At 42.2% G+C, this 11385-nt stretch overlaps 1 protein-coding gene across 1 annotated transcript; it reads right to left on the bottom strand.

The window, feature by feature from the left end:
* Positions 1-349: 349 nt before the first annotated feature.
* otop2 (otopetrin 2) lies at positions 350-4537 on the bottom strand. Its single transcript, XM_023816540.2, has 6 exons — positions 4210-4537; positions 3025-3161; positions 2826-2884; positions 2252-2382; positions 890-1707; positions 350-808 (listed from the first exon to the last, which is right to left on the bottom strand). Exons 1-6 carry the CDS (start codon positions 4535-4537, stop codon positions 638-640), a joined length of 1644 nt encoding a protein of 547 aa, XP_023672308.2. The 3' UTR covers positions 350-637.
* Between the last annotated feature and the right edge of the window lie 6848 nt (positions 4538-11385).

Raw genomic sequence — 11385 nt, 5'->3', positions numbered from 1 at the left:
GGTTGGAGACGGAAGGCCATATCACTTAGATTTTTCCCACGAGCAGCACTTCTTAGAAAGTGTCCTTGGACATGTGACGCCTGTGGAGGACTTATTGTAAGACCTGCGTCATAGGCTGGGAGTTCTACCTCCACTTGCAATATGCATGAACTTTGAACTACATAAAAGGTATTTTGCCTTTTCCCACAAATGTGGAAATGGACAGTTTAATACCATGTGACTCAGATTGCTCAAAAACTGAACTCGAGTCCATAGCGCTTGTAAAAGGTCAGGGTACAATTGGGAATCTGACACACACCATGGATAACTATGAGTTTGATAGAATTGTAATGTGAAGAACCACAAACAAAAGGGTCCTCTTTCCTTACACAGTAACTTGTTCTTGAGAATAAAGTGCTTCGCAGGTGAGCTTTAAAACCTCGGCTCCTTGCAGAAACCCCCCTCATCCATGAACACTTTCGTAAGTGACGTGAGAGTCTGTCACAAGCTGCTCCAAGACGAAATGACAGACGCATTGCAGCAGTGCTGACCGTATATAACCAAGCAAATCAAAAAAAGACAAAGAAATGCTTAAAAATCTGACCACAATATAATGAAGGTCAGCATGATTCCTTCGTGTTTTCAAGAGTGCAGACTATCATGAGATAAGGTACACCTCAAAGAGACTGGCCACTGAGTGCATGCGGTAGAAGATACTGAAGGGGAGGCCGATGTTCACAACGGCTGCCCAGGTGGTGACGCTGTAAAAGTCGAACCCAAGAGGGTTGTTGAACTGGGGACGGGCGCCAAAGGCTGGCATGATCCAGAGCTGTAGGAAGACAGACAACGATGAGGATGACAAAACAAATGGAGCCTGTTGGCTTTTGAGGAGACCAGGAGAGGCACTTACCAGAATGTTGCAAAGCAGAAGGAAGACGCATATTTCCTTGAGGACCCGCCTTTTCCAGCACAGTCCCAGGGCTACAGGCATGTGCATGCCTGCAGTGATGATTACCACAGTGCTCCTCCTTGTGCTCTGCCGTTGGTGCACCTCCTGGTTGGCGTGGAGGGCGTGAGGGTTGGAAAATATAGGACTTGCATGGGTCTCCTTGAAAGGCTCCCGGTGGAGCCCCTCGATGATGAAAACATTCTGCAGGATGAGCTGCAGGATAGTGACCAGCGAGCAGGCAAGGTTGACTGCATTGAGGGTCTCAGTTTTTCCTGAGGCTATCACAGCTACCACATTGAAGTAACAGATGAGGAAGCTGCCGAGGGAGGCACCTAAGAGCAGGCCCACATCCAGGCTACGTGACGGGTTCTTCTCCAACACATGGTTCCTCTCATCCAGCCAGTAGATGACACAGCCAACAAGGGTGGTTAGAGACATGAGAGAAACGACCACCGTGTTTACCATGTAGTGCAGCATCAGAGCTTCGTCACTGTTCTCTGAGACCTTCACATCATAATAAACAAAGGTAGCAATGCCAGTCACCAGCATGATTATCCCCCCCACTGGCCCAGCCAGGATGCCCTTGAGGTGGAGGCGATGCGTGTGTTGATGATGTGCATGGGCATCCATCAGCCTGCCCACGTTCTTCCACATGACGTACATCATGGTGGCAGCAAAGAGGCTGTACTCAATGTTGAAGGGATACAGGTAGTAGTAGGCCTGCTTGAAGATCCCGCAAGCTGTGTGGCTGCACTTGCAGCTCCCGTTGCTGTTGTCAGCTGCAGTGACCAGAAAGGTATTTTAATTACCATTGGCGAAGCAAACATTGCGGCTAAGATAGCGGACACTGATTGTTTGCTCAACTTATCTTTCATGTATCATCTGTATATTCTGCTCATCCATCCCCACCCCCACATGCCCTCTCACTTGTAGTTATACCACTGGTACCAAAGCCCCTACCTTGGTAAGCAAGTTATACCACCCACACCAAACCCCCACCCTGGTCGGCAAGTTATACAACCAGTACCAAACCCCCACCTCAGTCGGCAAGTTATTGTAATGGCTCCATACCCCACCCCCCCATTCAGAAAGCTATACTGCCGTTACCAAACCACTCATCCATGTCAGCATGTTTATTGGTGGCATCCTGCATGCTGTTTAGGAGTTAATTATCATTATACCATTTTTTTTTTTATAAACTTCTCTCACGCTCCCTTGGGACTAGTCCGTGGTCCCGTCATGATTTGAATTTGAGACTCCTCTTTTGAACGCTACTGGGGGTTACATTTGCCCAAGAATTAGTGAAAAATTGTGAAATTATACCTTCTGCGGTTACAGAATGCATGTGGGACTTGTTCCTCTCATCGGGATACACAGTCTGGTGCAGTGACTCTTCTGTGACCGTTGTCATCCACACCACCAGGTTAGTAGAAAGACATAACATGAAACCACACCTGCAGAACAGGGCCAGGAGAGTGGACACTGTCATTTTGTAATAGTTAGCAGCAGATCAAGCTTTACAGCTATCCAGTGAAATGGAAATAATGTAGTCTGTGTGAAAGAGTCCTATGTTTCTGCAATGAAGCAACAGACACTGACAAACTCGGTCAGAAATATTCAACCAACTAAGGTTTCACCTTCCTTCATTGACAGGACAACATGCATGATTAAGCTACTTTCATACAAAGGCCGGCTTGTTTAAAATCTTTCCCACGGAACCGGTAATCTGCTTCAAAGCAGGTTTAGTTACTTAAAAACAAAACGTATTTCATAAATGGTCATGTCGACAGCGAATAATGATATTCGACTTTCCAGCAGCTATCGCATGACATTTCAAAGGCACATTGAGACAAAGGAAGTGTGTGTTGCCATAGTGTTGGAGAAAGGCTTCGCATACCGAGTCACGTTCCTCTGCAGCTGGACGCAGTCCTTGGCATGGAACCAGAGAAAGTACGTCTGAAATGGCAATAGAAGTGATTCAACCAATCACACTGGCACTTGGGCAGCGACAGAGCAAAACAATCACTTTGTTATATCCCTGCCATCCTGGAAGGAAAGAAAAAACACAAAAATGCAAACAAAACTGTTGCACTCACCTGTACGAGTATGAACACAGCCTGAACAGCGGGATATACGACCATCATGGGTGACTCGCAGTGCATGTAGCCCACATAGTTTGCGATCTTGAAGACGTCCATGATGAGGCTGCACCCACCGAAGAGCACTAATCCTCCTAAAGCGACACACACATAGAAATCGAATCACAAGGCCAGTTCTACTTAGTCACCTGTTAAGTAGCCTCATGGCAAAATCTGAAATCAAAAGACTTCCAAAATTTCACTGTCTGTGATAGAATTCCTCTCAGGAATAGAACCTGTTGCGTTCCTAAACTACGTCGCAAACTTGCTGTGCATGACAGTTGACTACACACACTGTAATGGGAACAATGGCTTTATATTGAAATCCATCAAGTCTCCTAAATTTGTGCCAGAAGGCTGCTGTGCTACAGAGCCCCGTGCCTGTGCAAGCCTCAACAAAGCCAAGCGACGATTTTGATAAGACATATACAACATGAATGCCATATTACCAGCTGTTCTTTCAGACAGAGGTGTCCTTTTCCTGGAGCTACCAAAAGGCAAGTCATAGATGTCCTGATCATGAGACTGTCTACACTGTCCAATGTATGCCCTTCAATTACAGCGACCATGACATATAAAGGGGAAAGCCACACACACACTATCAATTACAGGCTACATTCATGAAATTCTTTAAAATTGCTCCATCATACCTAAAATACATAGACATTTAAACAGTAATAGCAGTAAGAGATGAGCATAGCTTTAGGGTAAGCATACAGTATAAGCTAACAGAAGTGCGTGCTATTTGCCGATTATGAATGGTAGTTATGTATAAACATTCTGGAAAACAGGGTTTGTCAAGTTGCTGATAACATATGATAAAGATGATGCTGACTTTGGCATGGATGCATATCAGAGGCATTTCTATTGAATTTTGCACTGCATGCATTTTCAGCGCACCAGGATTGCCGGTTTGTGAATACTGCAGCTGTTTGAGTTTATTGTTATGTCATCTATTTTTCCAAGAAAATCGCATAACATTTATTATCATAGCACTCCGGTTAACAACTATGCTCAGAGGCACAACAACAAGGCACCTCTGAAAGTCTTCATCTCTAACAACTAATCTAATCGCCAATCTTCTGGCCCCCGAAACACACAGTGTTACAGTGTTACTTCGCACTCTGGGGCAAAGAGACTCACCTCTCAGCCAAATGGGTCCTGCGTGGGCATCCTTGTAAAGCACTGCCCTGTCCTCGTTAGCAACATAGCCCATGTAGTAGATGATCCAGGCTGTGGTGAGGAGGATGAGTGCGGACAGGAAGCCCTGGAGGTGGATGGAGGACACGCCTTTTGGGTTGAAGACTGTGCTGCTCACCAGGGCACTGACAAGGAACAGGATGTTGGTGCAGATGATTCCCGACAGTAGACAGCCTCGTTTGTGCCCCTGCTCTCGAATGGTAGCCTCGCTGGTCGAGGGGGCCAGCCTTGGCGATCGATGGACCTTCTCCCCAAGGTCTCCTGCTGGCATCACTTCACTTGCGTTTGTCATTTTTCGGGATTCTGAGGAAAAGTTAGAAGCCAACCCCACATTAGTCTCTTCTCAGTTTCTGATTTCTGCGACCCATTTGATGTGAGGCTTTAGGCTCTGATGGTGTTTGTTAGGACGGACGTCAGCTGAACCGTCAAAATGAAAGTCTCATGACAAAGACTTCAGCAATGGTCACACTGACAGCTGACACGCTCTTTAATTGGCACGCCTTTGGCCCTGTTCACTTCCTCTCCGGCAGCTAGCCAATAATCAATGGCCCGGCTCTTGACATCACCTCTTCGGGGTCATTAAGATGACTAAGCTAATAGCCTGCTCCTGTAACCGCCCCTTTAACACACATCGGGTCTCCTGTGTCACTGACGTTATTTACACATAAAATGAGACTCCACTTGAACTTACGATATTACTTTCATTGGATCACAGCCATGTCAAAGTGTATCACAACAATGATAATGTTATTTAACAAGGAAGATCATTCCCACACTGCATTACATTTCTCCAGTTAAGCAGAACATAGGATCAAGTAATTTTTTTTTACACTGAATTGACAGTCAGGCCATCCCTGTTAACTTTAGTTTCATTTCCCACCCTGATTTAACGTCAGTCTTGTCTACTATTTCCCTGTGTTTTGTGAAGATATGTGAAATCCACACCTGTCTAGCCAATTCATATAAAAGGCACTAGAATATAAGTATTAAAAACAGGAGGGCATTGCTTGTTCAGCTATTGAAAAAGTAAGTAAGTGTCATTTACTGCTGATTGTCCCTACAGTGCTATACAGTTTATATAAGACTCCCCACAGTTTGTTCTTAACTGGTAACTTATTCATTTTTGAACTTGAGTTTTAGAATCAAAGCTCATTAAGTAATTATCATATGATTTGGGTTCTCCACGGTTCCTATATATTTCCTGTTTGCTTCTGTTGTCTTTGCTGCAGACTTTCTAGCCAATCATTTCACACTGGGTCATTTGTGTATTGTTCATCAGTGAACTATAGTGCTCATATTACGAATGAGATCTTTCCACCCAATAATTTCCTGGGGCATGTAGAGGCTCAGCAATAATGCCATGCTGAAGACACATAGACCTCTATGTAAACACCCCTTTGTTGCATGAAAGGACCCCATATCAGGTCCCCAAGGTTTAGTCAAACTTCCAGGCTAAACGTATTTACATTCATTCCTTCACTTGGTAAGTGTCAATGTGTTATAATACCATCTATGTGCGATTTAAGTCATACGTCACCAGCTTTAAAATTTCCAAAACGCTTCATTTGGTGTTGCAATTTGAGCTAGGTCTGCCAGAGAGGTTGTTTAAACTACACCACAAAATGTTGTTTATTATTTGTAAATAATAATTTTGACCTTAATTGGGCCTGAACAATACACAAGGAAAATCCTAATTTTCTTAGAATTCATTGGCTAAAGATTATATTTTGAATACTTTGAGGAAATAAAATTTTACTTTATACCAACTGCCGTTCTGATTATGGGAGGCCTTCAGCCTGTGCTGCCCTCTGGTGGGTGAAAAATAGCATAAACATCCATCTTATAATTACTAATCCTAGTCAGGCTCTGGATGCTGGAGCCAAACCCATACAGCACAGGTCACAAGACTGGGACACCAGTCCACCACAGGGTACATACACAAAGTTATATTACGGGTAATTTAGAGAGCATCTTTGGGGTGCACAAGACACCCGATGTTTCATGGGGAGAATGAAAACACAGAGTGAGCATGAGATTCAAACCCCCAGTTCTGGAGGTGCTACCCACTTAGTCACCATGCTAAACAACAGTATAAACAAATGGACAAAAAGTTTTAACAAGCTATGTCTCAAAATATTTCAGCTACACAGGAATATTCAAACAGTGTGGTATAACATTAATCCCATAATTTTATCATAATTCTATTACTTCATTCTCTTAACAAACATAAAATACTCTACATGGATATTCAAGTTTCTAGACATAAAGCCCAGGAAACTTTTACTCAAAAGCAGACCTTCACAAACCCACTTGTCACAGTCATTTACACTCATGTTGGTTTTATATCAGTTATATCAGTTTATATCAGTTAGTTTTATATCAGTTGGTTTTATATCAGTTAAGATCAGTTAATATCAACATAATCCTAGAAAGAAAATGATTTATAAATGTCCTACATTTTCTGCCATCACTGTGACTGTAAAATAAAGTACAGCTTATTGAAGAAGAATAAAAAGACTAAAATGCATTACAGACAGACTTTTAAATGAATTGGAGTAAAATTACAGTGATAACAAACAACAGTCAGTGCAAATTCCAGTGCTATTACAAAATTACAAAATAATCATTATATAGAACTATATACCTAATTTTGAGTTATGGTAATCTAAGTTGTGTACAGAGAAAGTATTGATGGCATCCAAAATAGTTTTCTTTACCTCAAATTGAAAACTTGATCAAAATCCTGTACGCCAAACTGCGTAAGGAGCATAGGAGGTTAAACTAATAACTGTGTGATCACCCTACCTGGTGGACGATGGAGATTATCTCAAGCTAGCTGTCTTGTAACTTTAATTGCTTTTATAGTTGTCTATCTCAGTTATAAACTGCTGGCAGGAAGTAAGAAAAAAAGGTGCAGCTACATTATAAATTAACATGAACTCTGAAGATAACATCTATAACTGTTTCATGCTAAAACAAAATAAGACACATGTTGAGCAAAAGTCTTAAGCAGCCAGTGAAAATGTTTAAAGCTATTTTCTGGGTAGTAAATGCATATTTCCTTAGAAAGAAAAAGACACAAGACATTAGAATAAATTCAAATAAACAGTAACACAATAAAGAAATAGGAATTTCAAGGCAGATTTTCTTCCTAAAAGAACACTATTTAATTTCCCAAATCTCTCCTGAAGGGCACCCAAAAGGGCATTCATTAAATATATTTGCTTAATATCACCACCAGCTCACTGACTAACTTTATAAGTCAAATAATTTGATGAAATACTGAACAGCCAAACATGTTGTGCTTATAGTTGAGTGAACAAATATATGGGTACATTGGATGATTACCCCAAATAGCTACTGGGATGAGTTTAGGTGAGATTTTGAGATGGCTGTTCTAATATACTGTGGTACTTGGCAGACCGAAGCATCACAGTGGTGGGGAAGAAATGAGGGAAGACAGTTTTGCACAAAATTGCACAGCACAAGTATCTACACTAACATATACAAACAGGGGCTATTTACCAGAGATGTTTATGAGTCACAAAATCTGAGTCAAGTCTCAAGTCTCAATTGTGGTTCGAATGTGACATTACTATTTATCAAAAATTTAACTGCCTATTTGTCTTTTCTATTAGTAACTGATGCAATTAAATGGGAATCGCGAACAGTTTGAAAACAGTTTGTCTCATAGTTCTTTATGTCATAGAGCCCTGTTGCTTTAAATAACACAGCATTCTGGGTAAGGAGACCACAAAGGGAGCTGGGAAAAGTTGGTTCTGGTAAATGCATGTGTAAACGCATATGCGAGTGCTGCGCTGTTCAAGTGCCATGTTGGCCAATTTTGTTTGTTGGCTGACGGACTTAAAAGGGAAAATAAAAAGACCTTGTTCCTCACCAAACTGGTTCATTGGACCAACCATGACACTTGCGCCAAAAACTTGGTGTGCCTGGTTGGCAATGTGGGAAAGTCTTTAAATATCCTAAATGATATGAAATAATCCATTTCCTTCATCAAGAACTCTCTTTCCATCCTGTCTGGCGGGAATAGAGAAGCATGTCGATGAAGCTGAGGGCCGGACATCATCAACTGAAGATGAGAAAAGTAACCATGGCAATCACCTGACCTCTTTACAGAAAACATAAGATTTTGGACATAAGATTTTCATGCTCCCAACTTTGTGGGAACAGTTTGTGGATGGCCCCTACCTGTTCCAACATGACTGTACACCAGTACACAAAGCAAGGTCCATAAGGACATGGATGAGCAAGTCTGGTGTGGAGGAACTTGACTGGTCTGCACAGAGCCCTGACCTCAACCTGATGAATTAGAGTAGAGACTGCGAGCCAGTCCTTCTCGTCCAACATCAGTGCCTGACTTCACAAATGCTCTCCTGGAAGAGTGGTCAAAAATTCCTACAAACACTATATCTTGTGGACAGCCTTCCCAGAAGAGTTGAAGCTGTTATAGCTGCAAATGGTGGGCCAACTCCAAATTATCACCTATTATGATGAACGTGATGACGTAGGGGTTGCGTGAGAGAAGAGAGAGGAAATGGAAGATGGAAAAGAAGCCACATGTGTACGGTGCTCTGTGCGATAAACCGATCCCGCTGATGGTTCCCTGAAACTGTGTTCGTCCTTTTATTTATGTAATACGGACATCTCCGTGACGACCCTGCCGGGTTGTGTGTGACGGTGAAACAGTCCTCACCCAGCAGGATAAACTCGTTACCCTAAGTATTAAGAATGTGATGTCATTAAACTTCATGTGTGTGTAAAGGCAGGTGTCACAATACTTTTGACAATAGTGTGTATGTGCATGTGTTTGTGTGTACATATGTGTATATACTATTCCTGGATGTACTGTAGGGTCCAGTTAATGTTTACACCATAGTGGTTTGACGGTTTCTTTATTAATTTTTATTACTGAACATGTATGCCCTTTTATGGCAGTCTCCTCACCATTCGGTTCGTGCATGGTTGCCACTTACATGCGCCTCTATGGGGATCTCTTCTTTATCTACTAATTTACTATTTAATTATATTATTTCTTTTTTTTTAATTCTCAGTGGCATAGTGTTTAGGCCTGGATGTACTATATTTTAATGTACTACGTTCAGTGTGAGGGTTGTAGTGGTAATATTCACTTGGAGTGTTTAGGGTTGTTAGCATGATCTGGAGTTTATGTGTTTAATTTGACTATTGTTCTCTCTTTATATGGTTAAGCATTAGGCTTTGTGACATAACTGAAGTTGCCGTATCCCCTCGTTTGGGGATGGGGTTGGAGGGTGTTGCTGGACTATTTTTTCGCTCCAAAACATCATTTGCATGTAATACAGTCTTGTGATATGGGATCTATTGTGCAGTCAGATCATGCGCCGCTATATTGAAATATATGCCAACAGGCAAATCACCAGGCCTCAATGGCTATCCTCCAGTGGCGGCTGGTGAAAAAAATTCTTGGTAGGATTGACGTACCAATATATTTCCCTTCCTAGTCCAGTATAAGCATTCAAATGAACAGTCAGAAAATGACAACAATTTCACAATCATAATTTAATTTCCTTCTCAAAATCAGCAGTTTCACAGATAAAGTAAATTAACAATTTACAGCTACAGTTATTTCGGGCTTGTCGGGTCCCAGCTCCTTAACGTGGATTTTTCCCATCATCGTCCTTCTCGCAAAAGGGTAATTCAATAACGATCTCACCGAATTCGGTGGAAGCTGCCCCTCAACTGTCGTCATCGCCATCATCTCTCTCTGACTGCCCTGAGAGCAATCCAAAATTTTCCCTTTTTTCCTGTAGCAGGGGCGAAATTTCCAGCGCCCCAAAACCATTTCATTAAGCAATGCTGATAGGCCAAATCTTTATTATTTTCGCCTAGCAACCATACATGATTGGCTATTTCGCTGCACTTCTGGGGCGCTTTGATGATTTGAGAAATGATTGGTGGAAATCTGTTGGTGGAAATTCACTGTTGAATGAGAGTCAGTTGGTGGAAATAGGGTTTAAATAATTCAGATTTCATGTAGGCACACACTATTAAGTAAAACTAACATTGATAAAAAAAATATATATTTTTTTTTAGTTTTATATGCTTTATATTCCCCCCCACATATGGGAGGGCGGTGCCTGAGCGCACCCTATGGGCCAGCCACCACTGCATTCCTCTTAAATTTTATAAAAAGTTCTGGCCGTCAATTAGCCTAGTATTTATGCTGGTTCTCCATAATATTGCCCCTGATGGCATCCCAAACTCTTGGAGATACACTGCGATCAGGCTGCTCTTAAAAAAGGATAAAACTCCTTTAGACTGCTCATTAGCTTGCTTAAATTTTGATTATAAGATCGTTACAAAACTCTTAGCTCGAAGATTGGAAACTATGCAGAAGCCATCCCACCGGACCCATCTTGCAGTCAGGTAAAGCCATCACTGCTGCCTTGGCCAGATGCTTCTAGCAGTTATGCTCCTGCTTTCAGTTGGCCAGCTCACTGCACAGCTGATACAACCCCTGCTGCTCTGGTTCTATGGACTCATACAGCCACTGCTGGTCCTGCTCCTGCTGCTTGTCCAGCTGTGCCCATTGTGTCTCTTCCCTGTTTGGCCAGCAGGTATTGCTGCTCAGATGCTGCTAACTGTGTAAGGTGTAAGGTTTATTTATATTTATTAGTTTTGATCCCCTTGTTTTCCTTTCTGTTTTCCTGTTCACATTATATTATCTGGTTCTGTAAATTATCCTAGTGTAATAATTCCTAATGTGGTTAGTGTTTCATAGTTTGTTAGAAATCCCTTGTTCTGTGTTCATTGTTATAAATGGACTGCATTTATATAGTGCTCACGTGTTCTCAAAGTGCTTTACAATTTATGCCTCACATTCACCCATCCATACACTTGTGTTGGAGGCTGCCATGCAAGGCACCAACCTGCACACCGGGAGCAACTTGGGGTTCAGTGTCTCGCTCAAGGACACTTTGATGGGGTCAGGAGGAACGAGGGCTTGAACCTGCAACCCTCAAGTTGCCAAACGATAGCACTACCTCCTGTGCCACCATCTTCCCCAAAAACTCAGCCCACCTGTTGCTTATTGCTCTGTTTCAGTTGATTGATTAATTG

Source organism: Paramormyrops kingsleyae, chromosome 22 (assembly GCF_048594095.1).
Source record: "Paramormyrops kingsleyae isolate MSU_618 chromosome 22, PKINGS_0.4, whole genome shotgun sequence".
NCBI lineage: Eukaryota > Metazoa > Chordata > Actinopteri > Osteoglossiformes > Mormyridae > Paramormyrops > Paramormyrops kingsleyae.
This window is presented reverse-complemented; position numbering and strand designations above follow the sequence as displayed.